At 45.2% G+C, this 19,914-nt stretch overlaps 1 protein-coding gene across 7 annotated transcripts in view; it reads right to left on the reverse strand.

The window, feature by feature from the left end:
- The window catches only part of PPP1R36 (protein phosphatase 1 regulatory subunit 36), a 46,050-nt gene that overhangs the window by 22,223 nt on the left and 3,913 nt on the right, over window positions 1-19,914 (reverse strand). Inside the window, exons 1-8 of one of the 7 annotated variants that reach the window (XM_019479978.2) lie at window positions 10,781-10,855; window positions 10,436-10,637; window positions 8,978-9,042; window positions 6,358-6,444; window positions 5,466-5,599; window positions 5,182-5,248; window positions 2,581-2,679; window positions 320-460 (exon numbers count right to left, since the gene is read on the reverse strand). In XM_019479978.2, the coding sequence (XP_019335523.1) occupies window positions 320-460; window positions 2,581-2,679; window positions 5,182-5,248; window positions 5,466-5,599; window positions 6,358-6,444; window positions 8,978-9,042 (593 nt within the window). In that variant the 5' untranslated portion in view covers window positions 10,436-10,637; window positions 10,781-10,855. Of the gene's footprint in view, window positions 1-319; window positions 461-2,580; window positions 2,680-5,181; window positions 5,249-5,465; window positions 5,600-6,357; window positions 6,445-8,977; window positions 9,043-10,214; window positions 10,416-10,435; window positions 10,638-10,721; window positions 10,856-19,914 lie in introns of those variants that run through there. The other 6 variants (XM_019479977.2, XM_059723304.1, XM_019479979.2 and 3 more) reach the window with 6 other exon arrangements.

The following is a 19,914-nucleotide window of genomic DNA, read 5'->3' on the forward strand; positions in this document are numbered from 1 at the left end:
CGAGGGAGGGATCCAAAGCCCTGCTGCAGTGTGTTGAAACCACACCACTTTACTGAAAACTGAAGTCACACACATTTAGAGGTGAAAAGATACCAGGCAGATGCCAGGCCCCAGACACTCTCCAAATCCTGCCTTGTGTTCCTTTGGCCCTGTCCAGTACTTTCACTCCCGCAACAGTTATATACAGATGCTCACTTGAATTGGGTTATTGTGAGCATCTGTCTGTCACAATATGTGGGCCCAGGCACAATGGCTCCTGACAGTGGTGGATGTTACCATAGGGGAAAGGTTTCTGTGGCCATCCCAGGCATTTCCTTACTTGCCGCAGGCCATGTGATGCTGATCAGCCATTCCCAGTCCAAGAATGAGGATGCAGTATATCTTGGCAAGCTGTGTCTTGGCTATGGAGAGCTTAACTAGTGCCTCCTCCATGTCCTTTCTTTCTAGCAAGTTCAGAGTCCTGTTAAAATTATATAAATAAAAATAGCCTTTAGGATGGGTGTACTATTTAGAAGAGATCCGTCAAAGTGTGGCAGGTGTTTCAGAAAAAAACATGTTTGTTCCTCTGAGCAAACCCTCATGAGGCACAAAACCAGCTCTGGAGAGCCCATTTGTTCCAGGAATGATTTCAATGGCTTTCTAGGCAGCTTTGTAATGCTGGTGGGGCAACGTAATATTTCTGGGTGTAAGTCTCTCTGGGCATTTATAGACATACATTTTTCTATGTTTAATCCAGACTACAGCCATCACAATATGCATGTGGACATCTGTAGTCTGAATTGAAATTGCCATGGGGCTGGTCCACATGTCAGATTGGGCCTCAGGTGCCAAAATCAGGCCCCACACTGTATCCGCCAAGCTCCATGCTGCCTTACTCATCCTTGCACTTCTGGATTGCACTGCTTCTGCAGACCTTGCATGCCCTGATCAGTACAGTACCACCCTGCCCAGCATGTCATGATCAGACTGCACCATCTTCACCCAACCTAGCACACCAGGACTGGGCAACACTACCTTCACCTGGCCCAAAGCATCAGGATTGGGCCCTCCACTGCCACCACCAGGCCCTGTGCATGCAATATAGTGCACAGGGCCACGTTATCCAATCTGCAGGGCTCCCCACAGGTCTGGAAATTTGGCAGCAGGGGAGAAGCAATTTTTGGACCCAGGAGGAGACTCCCAGGCTGGATGACATGGGGCTGGAGGTTCAGCACCCCTGATCTAGCATATGATTGTCATAATACAACTTGTTTATAATACTTAATCATCAGGTATACATGCATTTTAAACCATCTGGACATGGCAATTGAAAATAAAAGTGACCCAAAATAAAGTGACCCCAAATACAAGAACATTTTTTAGGCAGGAGACAACACATAAGAAACCTCATGCATAATCTATTAGTTTTAAGCATGCTAAAGTCCAGCATATAATGGAAAGCTACTCTCATCTCTGGAATTTCTCTTGTAGCTCCATAACATATGGGTCATTAACTTGCCTGGTCACTGGGAAATACCAGCCTTCTGCTGGTTAACAGAGTTGTGGCAAAACCCTTCTGCAAGACAGGGAACGGTTCATACTTTGCAAGCTGCCAATGCGTTAACCTCTTACAGAAGGTTGCTTGCTTAGAACAGCCCTTGCAAGGTGACACTGGTGAAATCGTTTGATTACTTGAGGCCACGTCCAACAAATACACATAGCTGGGTGCACTGCTAACTTCTACGACTAGTTCCAGGGTACAGCATGCTACACATCAACTCTGATGTAATCGTCCTTTACAGTGAAATAAATGTGGCGTGAACACATAAGAGAGTCCAATGCCAGCATGAATCACTCCCCTGGGGTAAAACTAGACCTCAGAGAGTCAGAAATAACCACACATTGATGTAAGTTACACTGGTATCTGCAGCCGTAGTCGATATCATTCAAAATAGCCCTTTGCTCCATGCAAAAAACGTGTTACTGGGTCATGCCACCTAGTGGCAAGATATTGTAATCGCAACAAATGGAACCAGTTGCTTCGCTCCAGACACTGATGGAACTCATTCTGATGTACAAATGATGTAAACTACATCGGTGTAAATGTACCATGTCTTTGCACTCTCACTAAAGTCAAAGGGCATAATATTGTTCCAAGTGAGATGGTGCATTAAGCACAGTACTTATACCAAGTAAGAGCCAGTCTGTGCCTTGAAGTCTGAATAGACAAGGCAGACAAGAGGCAGGGAGAAGTACCAGGCTCGGAGGTGAAATGAGTGTTTTTGGTACCTGTGCCTACGGGAGCAGGTCCTCAGTCTTTAACTCTATTAACTGTGCCAATATATGCCAGGATTGCTAAGCAGTCCTGCAGAGCATTCCTTGTGGACAGCAGATCAATGCCTCCAAACAGAACCAGAAGTGGGAAATATACCCTGTATATCTCAGGAGCCTGATCCTTCAGCCTTTGCACGTGGGTAATCCCTGCTCAAATGTGCATCCTACTGGAGCCATAGGACTCTCCCTGGAGGAAGAATTTCCTGTATGAGCAAGGGCTTGCAGGATCTGCCTGTGCATCCTTACCTTCATAGAGTCTCTACTTACCCCATTAAAGATTTGGGTTTCTTTTCCAGTGTGATTTTCTCCAGAAAATAAGACAAGTAGTAAAGCAGAGCCATGAGGAATTCATCAAGCTGTCTACTCCTAAACAAAAGTTAAGATCATTGTGACACCTGATATAAGGGTTAAGGGTCCTTGCCCCTAACAACCTACAGGCTGCTAACACACCCTCAGACTTCTTATCCTGAGCAGTCTTATTTGTAGCAAGCACTAGACTCAATAAAAAAGGTTTGTGGGTCCTTATGGAAATACACACTGTCCAAGAATCCTATGTTCAAGAATGTATTACAGGACACAGACCTCCAGAAATAGATTGGTTATAAAACACATAACTTCTGTATCTGAAATCCTCTTGCTCCGGGCAGTAGGGCTATGCAAAATATTGCTGGCTGTTTTGTTTCGACACTGTTTCAACTCATTTTGAGGTTGAAACAGCAAAATCAAAATGAAACAAAGGGCTTAGAAACAGCCACAAAACAAAACAAGGCTAGTCGAAACGTTTCAAAAGTCAAAACGTTTCGACCATAGTGCTGGGGATGGGAAGCCAGTCCAGCTGGGCTGAGTTCCTCTCCCCAGTGCTACCATTGTGTTGGGGAAACTCAGCCCATCTGGACTGACTTCCCATCCCCAGCCCGATCGTAGTGCAAGGGATGGTGTGGTGAAGTGGGCATCCCTGGCTAGCCTCAGGGCTAGTTTCCCACCTGCCTCTGGGCATGCCGCCCACCTGTCTTGCCCACCACTCCTTGTTGTTAATTAATAATGTTGTTAGTTAAGGCGGGAGGCTGCCCATTGTACACCCTGATATTGGTGGGGGCTATCCACGGCTCTGTTCCATCCCTACACCGCAGCCCAAGCCTCGCAGATGGCATCTCAGGCAGTTAGCTCAGCCTTCGCCCATTATCTGTGGCCCCGAACCCTGGGGACCTTCAACTTCCGTAAGCCCTGGCCCCGTCTCAGGCCCAGTCAGGACCCTGAGCTTCTTAGCTCTTCGTGGGCGTCCCTCACGGTGAGCCCCTGGCCCTTTTGACCCTTTGGTCCTGGCCCCAGCATTGACCAGTTGAGTATCTCAGTGGGGTTTTTGCCTCCTGCCTGCATTTAGGGATCGGGGTTCCCCCATTCATGGCTCAGGTGCTCCTGGAAGCGTGCCTGGCCCTGCGTGGTCACTCTCCCAGCAGGCTCAGGCGCCTCCAGAAGCTTACCTGGCCTATCCTGCTCTGATGTAATATGACCCACCCGAAGGTGAGGGCTGGGGTTAAGGTGCCTCTACTCGACTTTCACCACGGTAGTAACTGGTCTGGCATTTCCTGGGGGCTCCCGCACCACTGAGAGCCCCACCAGGCCACTCACTCCCAGCAGGGTACAGTTTTAGGTCAGGATCAGGAGCCTCCAAACCATCCCCTACAGTTCCTGCCCTGACCTCCAAGATGCTCCGAGCAGCCTCGCACCCAGGCGATGTTACTGCCTGCCCTGCCAGCAGCAAACTGCCCCGTTTATATAGGCAGCCATGGATCAAAACTGGCTGCCGCAATTAAGCACCTGTTGGCCACTTGCCTGGGCCTTTAAAGTGGCAGGCACGCACAGTGCCCTGCCACAGATGGGAACTCAGCCCAGCTGGATTGACTTCCCATCCCCAGTGCTATGGTCAAAACGTTTTGACTTTTGAAACATTTCGACTAGCCTCGTTTTGTTTCGAGGCTGCTCCGAAGCCCTTTGTTTCATTTCAGTTTGTTTTGTTTCAAGCACCTACTTTGAACGCCTTCAAGAGACATCTGGATGTTTATCTTGCTGAGATCCTATGATCCCTGCTGACCTCCTGCCCATGGGGCAGGGGCCTGGACTCGATGATCTTCCGAGGTCCCTTCCAGCCCTAATGTCTATGAAATCTATGATTTTGCTGTTTGGACCGCGAAATGAGTCAAAACAGTGTTGAAACGAAACGGCCAGTGAAATTTTGCACAGCCTTAGAAGTCAGCCCAGCTGGGCTGACTTCCCATCCCTGGCCAATCTAGCAAAACGTTGAAACAGAGTCGAAACAGCCTCACTGTTTTGATGAAGCAAAACAGAATAGCTGTTTCGAATCAAAATGAAATTCGATATGAAACACTGTTCTGTCGAAACCTCGAAACAAAGGCAAAATGGAACGGTGCTGTTTTGCACAGCCCTACTGGGCAGCATGGAAATAATGTACTGCTGACCATACAGAAGCAAACTATGGTACCAATTGCTCATACTCAGCCATGCTAGCCAGAGTGCCCGCAACACAGACCCCAAGGCCCAAATTTTTAAAAAGCAGTTCAGTGGGAATTACACATCTAAATACTCTAAAATCTGAGCCCATTTTACAATCTAGGCCTTAACCATTAAACATAATAAAAAGCCCTTCATGAGGATAAGATAATGAATTCTCTGTCCATTTCAGGGCAAAAATGTATTTGGTAGCATCTTCCACCAAACTCTACCATTGGTAGAGAAGGGATTTTAAACCTCTAGTATTTTGCTCTCCACACTTTACAAGCTCTAACAAGCTCTAAATCCAATGCCAGTAAAATGCAAACACAAAAATACTTCAAATTCCAAGCTGCCTACCTCATAATTGTTGTAAAAGAGGATATATGATACGATTCATTTTCTTGTACTAAAAACAGAGCAGCATCTAAAAATACACAAAGGAAAAAATGTATGTTAAAAATAAGTCCAGTAAAAAAAAAAAAATCAACCTTTCCAATAAATTTTAAAGAATTGTTTTGCAAAAATCTTGTTGATCTAATAAAAGATATTATCTCTACTATGAGCCCTAACCTTTTCAAGAAATACTTTTCCAAACTGTAAGAGTAATAGGGTACTGAAATAAAATTATGGAAATTGCTCACATTTAACATCATCCAGGGTCACATACTCTTTTTGTCCACGTTTTGAGAGCCTGGGCGATATCTCTTCTACTGACTTTAATCTTTTCTCAGGGAATTTTGCACCGAACAATTCTTGAAACATAGTGGGAGTTGACCTGCAAACACCATTTAAAACGCACTGCTCATTCCCCTTGTGTTATACATGCTTGTTGTTAACACCTGGAAGGTTCTCTCTTTAGCTGATTTAATTCCAAGATGTAAACTGGCAGTTAAAAAGCTCTTAATAAATACGCTTCACTTTCTGTTTCTTTCATTAATCTGTTAACGTCCCTAAACATGCTTTTCCAGGTTGACCGTGTTCAGTGAACCAGGATTCTTCAGCTCCTAAGATCATTTCTGATTGTGACTCTTTCATTTGGGAACACAACAACATTGTGATGATACTGTATAGGTTTTAAAATGGTTTAAGTTAAGAACAGTTAAGATGACAGTGACTTTTGCCACTTTGTACATTTGAAAAATAAATCATAAGTCATAACAACAGTAATAATAATACACTTTGGAAGCACTTTACAAAGATGAATGAATTAATCCATCCTCACAATAGTCCTCTCTGCAGACTAGTATTCTTTTTTGATCCTAAGAGATCTGGAAACAGAGGCAGAAATGTTAAGTGATTTGCCCAAGGTCATGCCAAATCAGTGTCAGAGCTCAATTAGCCATCATGTATCTCTGACTACTAACACTCATCCCATTCTACCCTCAACCCCTCACCCTGAATAAACTACTGAAATGGCCAATTTTTTTTCTGTCCAACCTACTTTGTTAGAACAAGGCAAAATATATAGTCCTTATGACTCCCACCCTAATAATGCTGTCTCAGTTTTAACTAAGTGAGGGTAAGCTGGAATACCTGTCTGCTGTTTTAGTACTCATTTCCTGAAAATGGATTGCTTTGCCCTTCTTGAGTTTCTCTTTAGCATCGGGTGCTGGGGCAAAGCTGTAACACACAAAAATATGGATGTTTAGGAACAGAAACAGCAATTGTTAATGACAGTTCAAAGAGTTCAGCGTTCTGGAATATAATGCCCATGAGTTTGGGCCACCATATGACAATGAGACAAACTTCTGGACTGAGACAGAGGAAGGATATCGGAGACGGCTTTTAAGTACGTTGAAAGATAGGACTAGAAGAGTCACTGATGCCAGGCCCTTGCTATCAGAGACCAGATCATAAATCCCTTCCATGAACTAAGAAAACCCTCTAAAAAGCAGGTAGGGTTTTGCTCCCACCCCCTCCTTTTGGAAGGCTATTCTCACTTCTCAGAGTGAAGCTGCAAACCTTCTCTTAATTCCCAGGCTAATTTATTCATGGACAGTTTATAAAGTTTGTTCTTGTGCTAATGCTGTTTATACATGTTTATACATGTTTGTTCTTGTACTAATGCTTTGGTTCAAATTGCTCCTTTCCCTCCCTGGGGTTTACTGTTCAATATATTTATAGACAGAAGTCACAACCACACACAGCCAGAACTAAACAAGCCACGCTTTTTTAGTTTCCTTCTGTTTGAAAAGTTCTCCATTCCCTTAACCATCGTTGTGGCCTTTCTCTGTCTGAATTCCAGTTTTGAATTCATCTTTCTTAAACAAAAAGATAGAGATGATATCCCAGATGAGGTCTCATCAGTGCCTTGTACAATAGCAGAGCTATTTCCCTGTCTCCACAGGAAATGTCTTCCCTGATGCATCTGCTTTGTTCCTGGCTGCATCACCTGGATGGCTCATAGTCAAGTTGTGATCCACTAGAGCATGTAGGCCCTTCTCTTCCTCGGTTGTTTCTATCTGGGGAGCCGACAGCTTTTGCTCCCCAAAGAGAGAGTCATAGAAGGAGAAACCATTTGGTGGTTTCCATTATGCCACTATTTTACCTGCCACAGAGAGCCCTGAAAGGTGAAAGAGCCGGCGGGGGGGTACCTACCCCGTGTCCCCCAGGCTCTCAGGAAGGAAGCAAACCCTGTCCACATACACCAAAAGTGGGAATGTGGAAGTGATCTGAAGGCACCCCCAGCAGCCACTCTCAAGACCCTGTCTCAAGTGTTCTTGAAAGCAGAGATGGAGGACACCCTGCAGAAGTTTCTCCACATTTCTAGGTTGAATACATATGAACAGGGGCAGTGTAACCATCCCTGTGATACAAAAGTTACTTCCTAAATTCAAGCCCACTCTGTGAAATCAAGAATAGGACAGAGCTTCTTGAAATCAAGAATAGGGCAGGGAGGAGATGGGTCTATGCAGGAAAGGCCTGACCCCTAAGGAAGACTGGAAATATGCAAAGGAGGCAGAGAGGCAGCCAGAAATCACGCGCCTGACTCCTAATAATTATCTGCTCTACATGGCCCACACACTGTTAGCTGCTCAAAGAAGGAACAGCCGACTTATATTGTTTTTCTGCTGACCCAAATTTGTTTTCCTGTCGGCCCAGTACAGTCTTAATCCAAAATTGCCATGCAGATATAAAAAGCAATTATACATCAAAGCAATCTTCCCATATACGAAGTAGGTGGTTGTATTTAACTATATTTCTTAGATGCTTCGGGAGTACTGGGCAGACCTACACATGCATATAAATGCGAAGCAATAAACTCCGGCACATATCACACCAGAGTTTACTGCTCCCTTGGTGCTGTGTTTACACGCACGTCTGGGACCACAGCACATCGTGCCGGATTGGAGCACCCCCAGCTGGCAAAGTCTGGGGGGTCAGCCTGCCAGTCCAAGGCTGCTCCAACCTGGCTCAATGTGCTGCGTAGAGGCTGGCTGGGGCACAAGGGTGCTTCAGTACAAGGTTAGTCGGCAAGCAACCCCTGCACTGAAGCACCCTCATGCCCCAGCCAGCCCCATCAGCGTCTACACATGTTGCTGTGGAATAAAAAAAACTCAGCTACACGATAGTACTTGTATTTACAAGTACTAACCTACAGCAAGGTTCATTGTTCCTGCGGTCTAATAGCACTGCACGTGTAGATGCTGAGATGTTTGCTGTGGAGTTAATCGGGCAACCCCACAGTAACCATCTCATATAGATGCGCCCACTCAGGATTACACATATCATTGGCATCAGTGGGCACAGCTCCACTGGCTTCAACGAACTGCACTTGCACACACTGGGTTTGAATTTGGCTCTCAACTTTCAGCTGTGTCTCCCAGTCACACGGGCATCTGACTAATGTGCCTTGCTGAGCATTCATAATGAGCCCAGTGTTGTGCATTCTGCTGGAGAACAATATTGATAAATACCACTAACGTATTTATCTCCAAGTCACTTTTCCCTTTCCATGAACCTGCTGGGATGAATGATACAGAGGAGAGGTGCAGAAACTATTCTTTCAACAGGAGAAGCACGTGTGTAGGGGCTGGTTCTGAAGATCACATTTAGGCAAAGCTCCTGTGGGATCCAATTTTACCTGAGTAAGGAGTGTGTGGGATCAGGACCTAAGCATCTACATCTTTAAATCATAACTTTAAATGCTTACCTTGCAAATTCAAGTGTGTTGGTGTCATCTTTCCAGAACCACACCCCTGGAGTGACTTTCATCATCTACACAAATTAAAATAGAATATCATATGTAATGAAATACAATTCAGGCATATCCTCATCCCAGTTCAACAAAGTATTTAAGACACAACCCCTGTGTAATTGGGCCACTGGTTTTTCTTTCTTGACCTTTCTTTTCACTCACATGTTGCCAGGCAAGTTTCTGAGGAGCGGTCCCTCAGCCAGGCAAATAGAGAAACGGTTCTAGTGCAAAAAGAGAGCCCACAGATAGCAGATTAATAGTATTAAAAGAACTAAAAGTGTTGGTGGAATCTGCCATGCTTTGATGTCTAAAGAAACTACAGTATGAAAATGGAGCTACAAACTGGAGAAGGAGTTTGTAGTCAGACTCTTTAAAAAATACATTTTTGGTTTGGATTTGGTAATATCTATTGCACATAAATGACTGAGACTCAGGGGGAAAAAAAACCTGTTGTTAACATTTCAGCAGAGCCCATGTCCATTTAAATGAAGACTAAGAATTAACAATAAATATGATTTAGACCCCCAGGAATCCAAATAAAGCTATAAAAGACAACATTTTACATGCTTTTTATTTCCAACGTGAAAAACAAGTGGGAGGTGGCAGGGAAAGCTCTGGAAGAAAACAAAAGAAAACCTTTCTGTCTTTCTTATAAATCACTTTGTAGCCAAATTTAAAATAAAATGCATCTTTTTCCCAAAGCCCTTTTTCTGCGGCTGGGGAAAATGAGTTTAAAGCAGACTTAGAATTAAGGCTTTCTATAGCTTTTTGCCAGCTAGCTAACCAGTCCTACAGAAGCAAATCCCTATATAACAGCGTCTCACACACCCATCTCTAATAGCTCAGCTAAGTGATGAATATGAAACATGACAATAATTTAGCGTTGACAAAAGCCCTGTTATAAACACAGAACTGGGACTCATCCGTTCTCTGACTCTGAGCTGGGGTCTGATTTTAGCTTCTCTGGGTTTCAATTTCCCCTTTGGTTTAATGAGACAATACCCAGCTCTTCGTAACATTTTGCAATCCTGTGATGAAAGGACAAAAGCAGTGTCTTTGCATATAAGCGCAATTCCCTTATATTGCACTTATATGGGGTTATAAACCAAATCCGAGACCGAGCAGAAGCAGCAGTGATGCAAGAGGTGGAAATGTCGGATTCGAGGACAGGAAACAAGAGCCCAGGGAATACCTGCGGGTACGGTGCCTCCAGATCACACCAGGACCGAAGCTCCCGGCCGCTTGCGGGGACGCACGGTCCGCTCTGCCTGCCCGAGGGTCTCGCCTCTATGAGGTAAATACCGTTCACCCCCATTTAAACATGCAGAAGCCCAGGTTGAGTTGCTCGCCAAAAGCTTCAGTACCACAAAAGGGTATCGCAACATTGTCCCGTCCCTGCCGCTTTTTAGTTACCGAAGCACGTGTTCCTCAGCGCTCAGCCGAGTTCTTGGTTATCGCCTTCGAGAAAGCGAAGGCGATACAGTCTCCGTCACCTTGCAGCCTTCTAGGAGCAGGTTTCGTCTCGGGCAGCCGGGTCGGGGCTCCCAGGCCACATCCGTGCCTCGAGTCCCTGCTGGCCTCTCTGCGCTCGGGCTACTTGGAGGCTCTGTTAGGCCTGTGGGAGAGACACAAGGAGAGGACATAACTCGGATCTGACACGAGCCTCCTTTTTTCTTCGCCCCGTCCACCAAACTCTCACCCCCACGCCGCTCCTTCCCACCGGGGCAGCTGGACGGTGGCCATGCCTGGGAGACTCACGGGGGCATGGCGGTCCCCGGGAGCCCGGCTGGGGCTGAGAACAAGGGACTCGGAGAGATTGTTTACTGCGGTATCCTGGTAACCGCCTCCATTGTCCCCCGAGAAACTACAAGTCCCAGCCTGCCGCGTCACACTGTCCCACAGTGCTGCAGTGTACACCGGGGCTTGTAGTCTCGTGGCTCTTCATCGTGGATGTGCCTGGCAGCTCTCCTGGGGCCACCCTCTCACCAGGGCCGGGGAACATTGCATTATGGAGGCAATAACCTCCTACAGCCAGTCAGCAGTGTCTGCTGTGTTGTTATTTGGAGGAGACTTTGGCAGATGCGTGATTGCCATGGTTCTTCCCATCGCTGGCATGATGCTTGCATGGGGCCCGATGTAAAGGTAGCTCAATGATGGCACAGATCATGCAGTGCTTTGAATGCTAATTTTATTCTGGCTTGGCCTGGGCAGGGTTTGAATGTGTGTCCACCAAAACAATAGGACAAAGTGCTTGTTTGCTGAGTGTTGAAGTGTCCGTTCACGACTGCCCTCTCAAAACACGTGCAGGATGCGAACTTTGGCTGGCAGAGCAGGATTTTGGGAGGGTGTGACTCTTTCTGCAACACTGTTATGCCAGCAAAGGCCTGGTGCAGATGAGGTTATACCAGATAGTGGAGATCCTCACATAGAAATACATCAACCATTATGGCTCACTTTGATTAGGGAACTGTTATCAACTATTGTGGCAAAAGCACTTTAACACTCATCTGCTTAGACTGGCAGCACCAGAAGGGTTTTGCCAGCATTAACAATACCACAAAAGTTTTTAAGTACAGAGTAGGCTCCAAGTGCTGATTGATGTGATGAAAGAAAGCATCCAGGGGTAGTTAGTGCCAGCCACTTCCTGGGGAAGTGGCTAGACAGAAAATTGGGGGTGCTGCGCTATATCTCTTCTGGTCAAACAGACTTATTCATTCTTTTAACAATACCCACTTAAACATGTGTTTTAGCTATGTTATCTGCAGGAGATAACATAGAGATAACAAGGGAATAAAAATATATACTGCATGCAAACAGATGGGTCCAGGCTGGGCCCGGAGCGCCATACCTCTGTGGGCAGGAAAGGGCAGGCGGCAGTGGCCAAGGGGGAGGCGGGGGGCTTGGACAGGGGCACTCGGCGGGATGGCTACAGGAAGGCTACAGCCGCCCCCACCTTCCCCGTAGCGCCGCCCCTGAAAGTGTCTGAGCTCAGATTTACGGGCAGCTCAGCTGGATCATTGCATACACAGTCAGTGCAGCCCATTCACTACCGCAGTCAAGCTTTTAACTGCAGAGAGGGCTCATGACAGAATTATTGAGACATTCATGACTTATGTGCAAGGCAATAAAAAATGCCGGAAAGCTTTCCTGCCAAGCACTGAAGTGTCAGTCCTGTGGACAAAAGCTAGCATGAAGCAAGCTGCTTCCTTTCACCAACTCCCCCCTCTGCCCTTAGAAAGACTGCACCAGGTCAAGGGCAACTACAAGTCTCGCATGATCTTTAACGTTCCTCTAGCCAGCCACGCGCGTCCCATGCCTGACTCACAGAAAGCCCTGAACCTTCCCGAAAATTCAGTCCTGCCTCAGCTCTCTGCAGTGACCTTTTTTGACAATTGTATTGTGTTTGTTGTTTTCAGTTGCTATCGCAGGCTGCCAAGGATATTTTGGTGGCTTGGCAGCAGCGCCACATATTTTATCAGGATGAGAGAGGCAGGTTCGGGAACAACCTCAGATCTTTCCCATCAGAGGAAAGCGGAACTCGGGGCTTGTAGAGATAGGAGGCCAAACAGGGGAGAACTGGAGATTTGGAAACAATGGCTCTGCTAGATGATATTAATGCAGCCATGTCATCAGCTTTCAGTCCTTTGAGCTAAAGTAAAAGCCACATCAAAAGAACTGACCAAATTAAGGGCAGAACTACAGAAGGAGAGGGAGGGAATGTGCTGTTGCAAGACTGGAGAGAGGCAGTGCAAAAAGAGAGCCCACAGATAGCAGATTAATAGCATCATCATTCCAACACGAAACCAGCAATCTAACCTAAGTAGAGCGACTCCTTTGCCTTTACAAAGTCCTTCTAAGCCAAAAACACAAACTGCTTTAGAAATAACAATGGACGTCAGACTCCCAACACCTCTGAAATATTAGCACTGCCAGTTTGCAAATGGAAACACTGAATACCAGAGAGCAGAACGGCCATGCAGAACCTCTGTTGCAAAGCTGGAGGTGTAGGCCATATCCTCTTCACTAAGCTTTTGCCCAACAATCCTCCCTTTAAAGCTTTAAGATATTTCCCAGCATCTTTCTTCCCCAGATATTCTTCATTAGTAATTTAAGTTTCACATCAAAAAACAGCAGGGAAGTAACACTGGCAACTAGCCTCCCTTTAAAAAAATGCTACAGAATTCTGGATTTGGATGCATTGCAACCAACATCAAATAAATTACTGGATTGATAGATACATTAATCAATGGTATAGTATGTTTTAGATTGTTTCTTTTCTACAAGCTTATGTTTTTGCTTTGTCAGGGCTGCAACAGACTGCACATAAGGCACCAGGCCAAAAGTGCTACGGAGCCAAACCCTTAAAGGAAATTTTTAGTGACCAACTCTCCATGCTACTTGCATCAGCCCATCAGCAGAAATTTTCAAAGAAGCACAGCAGGTTAAAAGAATTAATTAAAGACAATGATGAGCTCAGGGAAAGCCTTGACACTCCTTCAGAGCTTTCTGCTGTGTAAGCATATCATGGCTTCGGTCAAATCCCAGCTAGGGACAGATCCCACCTGGCTGACAGCTCTTCAGTGACTCCCTTGCAAGGGGGCCCTTAGGATACCTCTCTTCTTACAGGAGGGATTCCCCATCTAGCACAGCTCCCACAGAACTGCCCCTATCCTCTCTTTCTCTCCCCATATACAAGGTGCACAGAAGGATGGGGACAAGGCTGAAACCTCAGTTATCTGTGACTTTGCTGCATGGATACTGGTGCCGTTATCCATTTCCCCACTGAAGATCCTGGTGGGTCTAGCACCGATGCACTAGGACAGAGGTGTCCAAGATGTAGCCCAGGGAGCTGGCTCACCCAACCTGCAAGGATCCTAGAGAGGGCAAAGGTTTGGGGGAAGGGCCTACTGCTAAATTCTCAGCAAGGGAGGATTGGAGCTACAGGGGGTGGGGGCAAGTGACAGCTGCATTAAACCCTGTGCCACCACTGCCAGATCCAGCCCACGAGGCTCCTCATGGTCCTGGTTTGACCTGTAAGGAGCCTAGGATCTGGACCCGGCTTGGGGCCCAGATGAGTTTGACATCCCTGACCTAGACTGTAGGTGCCCACGATGGGGGGAGAAAATAGCATTGCCAGTGGGTAGGCTGTAACAGCCTGTTTTCACCAAGGATAATTTTGCCAAACTTCAATCTTTCAGGCTGAAATTTTGCAGGTCAGGTTGAAAATTTTTGGAAACTATCCACCCAAATGGTTCAGGTCTCAGGAAAAAAATATGTTGTGCTGCTCAAGGTTAAAAAAAAAAAAAAAAATCCAGCAGCCTCTTCTTCAAACAGGCCTCAAATCCGTATGTTCTTGGTAAGTGAACATGAGAACCACGGGAACCACGGGCACCTGTTCCCCCCTAGTGCGGTTCCTTCAAGAGCAGCGATTCTCAGCCGGGGTCCCATGGCATGCCAGGCTGCCATGACACCTTCTGAAAGGCGCAGCGGGGAGAGAGGAGAAAGTGAGAAGCTTGAAGAGATAAAGCGTAGGGTCTTCCCTTTCAGCTTCTCCTTCTCCCCCTCCCTCTGCAAATACGTAAGCACTATAATCCGTTAGTTTTTTAAATGGGGTGCTGCTCAATTCACAAGTTTACAATTCACATGGGTGCTGCAAATCTAAAAAGATTAAAACCCACCGACCTAGAGACGACAACCTATGGCTATCGGTCACTGCCTGAGTCAAGGGGCAGAGGTCCTTGCAAAAGGTCTGAACCCTGCGGAGTCCCACATAAGTGCCAATACGATGCCTTAGGATCGCATTTCTGTCCCCCACGATTTGCTTTTTCAGAAGCCCTGGACTGTATACAGGAGGTAGTTTTTCTGTGCCCCCCCCCCCCCCAACTCCTTTTGTTGAGGTCATTGGGAGGTACGCAATAAACGCGGCAAGAAAAAAAAAAGGTGGTCTTGCAGCTTGGGCAGTTGAATAGTCTCCTGGAAAGCTGAATTATTTCCCTACCTCTGCCACAGCATTCTTGCGAGGCGCAACGCAGGTCACTCCAACCCGCGTTTTCATAGAGGACCAAAACCTGTTTTCCTCACTTTGTGGGTGACCTATTTGAGCATCTGCTCTGGAGTATGGCCTACACAAGCGTGGTGTGGTGACCATGGAAAATTGCTATATGCTAATAAAACATGCCAGAAAGGCCCTGGAGTCTTCTCAGATTGGCCATCTACAATTAATATTTTTACCTTAATCTCTCTCTACCTCAGCTCCCCATTTTTAAAAGGGGATTCCACTCACCTATGCCATAGGAATATTATGATAATGAAATCGCTAACGTGTGGGAAGCACTCAGACATTACTGTGATGACCACCCTAGAAAAACTCATGAGACTTATTGTGCCTTCAGAGCAGTGTTTGGATATTGCATGATAAATGTGGCACAGGATAAAACAAATACCAAAGTGCCTCTTCTTGCTAACAGTTTTATGCATTGAAGGAGTTCTGTGGAAAAGACACCATGTGATCAGGTAATTAAAGCTTTTTTGTTTTGTTTTTTGAGATGCTGTCCAGGCAACCTTTTGTCTGACATTTCCTGAGTTGATTTGCTTGACTTTGCAACCCTAATAATGTTTAATATAGTTTATTGAGTATTGGTGTACATGTAGGCTGTTTCATTCAGATATTACTCTCCAGGAGCTGCCTCATAATTGGATTTAGAAAGTAAGTGCATGAATAAATCCAAACAAAATGTCACTGACTTACCATCCAGCCATTCATCCCTTTTCTGTCTACCTTCTAATCTTTTTCCAAGCCAATTGCCCCTCTAGCCTCCATATCCATTATATTACTTTCCTCTTCACTTCCCTTGAGCTGGTTTAATTTAACATTGGTTTCCCAGGGAATATTAGTCTCTTTGTGCACTGCTGTTTTGCATTATGAACAAAGGATCCAGAATTGAATATCAGTGTAGTTGAGGCTTATTCCCCTACTATGCAGTTTACCTGCTGGGTCTTCTTTTCTACTCATGAAAACAGACCCACACTAGAGGAACAGAAAAAAAAACCCAGCACCCTATTACAAATTAGCACTGCTGCAAATTTTTCACTTCAGATTTGCAAAAAAATTGGATCTCTTCACTCTTGGTTTTCAGCATAAAGCAGCTGCAAAATGCTGCTTCCTTTTAGCAATGATACTGTTTTCAGTTGGATGTTTGGACTATTCAAAGCAGGTAGCAGTCAAATAGCTGTGTGGTTGATTGCATTAGGGGCACTCTTGCCTGCTTAATACCCGGACTGCAACGCCATGCATAAACAGCAGCATTGTTAGTGTCACAACTCCATCTGCATAGCCCAGTTCATCACTATAAACTACTGGAGCAAACTTGCTTAAGTTGTTTGAAAGTTGGAGGCAACATAAGCTACCAAATCCAAACTAAAGTTCTAAGAGAAAATTGAATCTAATTATTGCCCAGTACAATCAGAATTTAAAAAGCCAGAAAAAAAAACAGCTGTGCACTCTAAAAAAGACTGCACACAATTCTCTTTGGCATGGCTTTATCAGATGAGATCCTGGAATATTAGTGGTTGTCAGCCATTTTTATATTGCTAGACATTTGCTTTGTGTTTCTAACAAAGAACCTTTTGTTATTGACATCCCATTTACAAAAAGGGATAAAAAAAAACCAAATATGCTTCGTGCACACAAATATCACTAAGTAAGTATTTTCACAACTTGGATTGCGATTCACTGCTTTGTCAAAAGCAAAGACAAGGCGTTAATCTAATTGAAGAGTCTGTAAAAGGTAATGAAAAGTGATGATAGCACTTGTGTAGAGGCACCTGTTTCTAACCATTCTTTTGAATATAACAATTAAATTTCTGCTTGAGAATAGTAAAGGGGGGTTAAAATATAATATATAGAAGAAAACTATTAAGTTCTGTAGGCTTTGAAAGTAATTTCTAAGATAATTTTTATTGCCGTCCACATTAATTCTAAAGGACTTTCCGAACAGATTTGCTTACCAGCACAGTCTCTTTATAGGGAGAACATATTTAGCCAATTATGGATTTTTGCCTCTACACATTTCAGCGTTACTGTAACAGAAAAGGACTGGAAAAAATCTCTTCTTCTCCACCCTAGAAGTGATAGATGTAGTGAAGGCTTTAATACATGAGAGACCTGATTTTACTGCCGTTTGAAGACCTGGTTTAAAAATAAGCAGTCTACATCACATTGGGATTTAACTTTGTTATGGTCTTAACCCTTCCCTGTTTATGAGTGTACTGGAGAAGGGGCCTAATATCAGCTGTGTTTAACAAATTACATTTAAAACATTTGCAAATAAGCTGTGGACAGGGCCTGTAATAAAACTAATCATTTGCCTAGTTTGCAAAATCTCTCTCCCCCGCCCCTCCCCGAGATATACTTCAGAGTGAACAGGCATATCCTAGAAAACAAAAATGTGTCCAAGATTATCCAGAAGTGACTGGTGAGTTTTGACCCATCATTTGAGGGGTGCCCAAGTGGAAGGACCCCAAAGGAGGCTAATTTGCATGAAGTACTTACTGAACACCTGCCCCCTGCAAACCAGAACCCCTTTAAGCTGCTTTTCAGTGGACACGGAAGGTAAAAGGTGACTCACACAAGTTGCTTTTGCATGTACTGTATTGTCCAAAAGAAATGGGTTTACTGGTACTTTGTCCGTCCCCTCAGTTCTATCAGAATAGAACTGCTGGCTGTCAGCTGATCAAACTGCGGCTAGATAGGGAACACTTTGCAGCCCTGCCCAGAGGGTCAGCTGCTGCTAGTAGCTTTTCCCATGTGGAATGAATAAGAGCCAAGTCTGTCCAGGATGCAATTGTGACTGCAGACTTCTTAGGCTGTGCATCACCAGCAGTTCCTGAACAGATGCATTTAGGAAACAAAGTCCTATTATTATAACTGCTGAATGGGGGAAAAAAAACAAAGCAAAACAAACAAACAGCACCCCCCCCCCCAAAAAAAAAAACCCTCAGTCACTGAAGAGTGAAGCAGAAAGAGCACAAATCTTCTTTGTCCATAATTGCGTGGCTACCTCTTGCTGCCTATAAAACACTCTCTCTGCTACATTAGTAAAAAAGCTTTTTGCTTCTCTTCCTTTGCTGGAAGGACTTTGACATCTTTGTGGCTGCTAAACATCAATGGTAGATGAGGAAAAGCTCTTCCCGCCCCCTACCACAAGCAAGATAATGTCAATATTGCAAATGTAAAAAGCCAAGTCATTGTGTTGAATGTCCAAACTGATTTTTCTTATCACACAGGTGTGGTAGAGATACAGTGGAGTTCATAACCCTCCTTACTACCCTGTACCTCAACCACTGCTTTCTCGCTGGGATGCGCTTGAGACTGCTCTACCCCACCGCTGCAGCACAAGGGAAGGAGAATGGGACAGTGCACACCAAAAACAGGGTTGTGTAAGAGAGACCCATAGTGCATTTGAAGAGTTTTTGCCTGTAGAAGTAAAACACGTTCATACATCTGGAAACACAGGGCCTGCCGATATGAACTGCAGTGCTGTTGCAAGTGCATTCTCATCTGAAGCCAAACCTGCTATGACTGCCAGCACAGCTACGCAGGTCATGGTGGTGAATGGGTGCGATTGCTCACCCACATAGCGGGGCTGGCAGAAGCCAAGTTGTGCTCTGACCAGCGTGTCTTGTTCTGCTTACAGAGCGTGGCTTTATCACCACTGCTGATAGCAATCTGCTGGTACTGCAGAAGTCATACCAGGACTGCTTTGCCAGTGAGGTGCTGCTTGCATACTCAGCTTAAGCAGTTGTTTCTCAGACCCTTTCTAAAGCAGTGGTTCTCAACCTTTTCAGTCTTCAGGCCCTCATTAGAAAAAAGCCAGCTCTTAGTTTTCACTCTTTTGACTACAGAAAAGTATCAGAGCAAGTCTTCTGTTGCAAAGAACTCAGAAAGACCATGATAGGTCAGAATGGTTTTAACACCATGGTGTCCTACTTGAAGGCTCTGGATGTATCTTGTAAATCATGTGAGCATGGCGATGTGTGCTAACCTTGCATAGCACCCCACAGCACCCTTGAAGGGCTCTCTAGGCACCATTTGAAAATCACTGTTCTAAAAGCACGAGGTGTGGGGAGCCCTGCATGCCTGGAGGGATATTGGACTATCAACACCATTATTTTAATTGCAATTATAAAATGATAAACAGCAGAAGTTGGTATTTAATAGGAAATGAGTAAGTAAGGAAAGGAGTTTTAAAGAAGGCAGCACACACCATGAAAATGTTGCTTTAATGCCATGCCTTTCACACAACACAAGGGATACTAAGTCCCTGGATTGCTTTTGCTCTTTTTCTTCCTCCTCCTCTCAAGGGTGTTTGTGGAAACGGAAAAGACCGCATTTAAAGTGTAATTGTTAAGCTGTACCTTTCTTTCAAAGCTTTCTGTTTGTGTTATATAATGCACCAAACTTTTAGGGACAAACCAATGCCAGATGCCCAGCAGACAGGCTGCCCATGCTGCAAAGCCCTCCCCAACATCATGATAAATAAAAAGAAAGGAAGACTCCTGGGACCTCTCCACTCCTGCTTTTCAGTCTGTATTAGCAGGGCATCAGCCCTGCCCTGTCTCTGAAGCCTGCTGTGCAAGTCTCATAGATGTTAGGGTCGGAAGGGACCTCAAAAGATCATCGAGTCCGACCCCCTGCACAGGCAGGAAAGAGTGCTGGGTCTAGATGACCCCAGCTAGATACTCATCTAACCTCCTCTTGAAGACCCCCAGGGTAGGGGAGAGCACCATGTCCCTTGGGAGCCCGTTCCACACCCTGGCCACTCGAACTGTGAAGAAGTTCTTCCTAATATCCAGTCTAAATCTGCTCTCTGCTACCTTGTGGCCATTATTTC

Source organism: Alligator mississippiensis, chromosome 2 (assembly GCF_030867095.1).
Source record: "Alligator mississippiensis isolate rAllMis1 chromosome 2, rAllMis1, whole genome shotgun sequence".
Classification (NCBI taxonomy): Eukaryota; Metazoa; Chordata; order Crocodylia; family Alligatoridae; genus Alligator; species Alligator mississippiensis.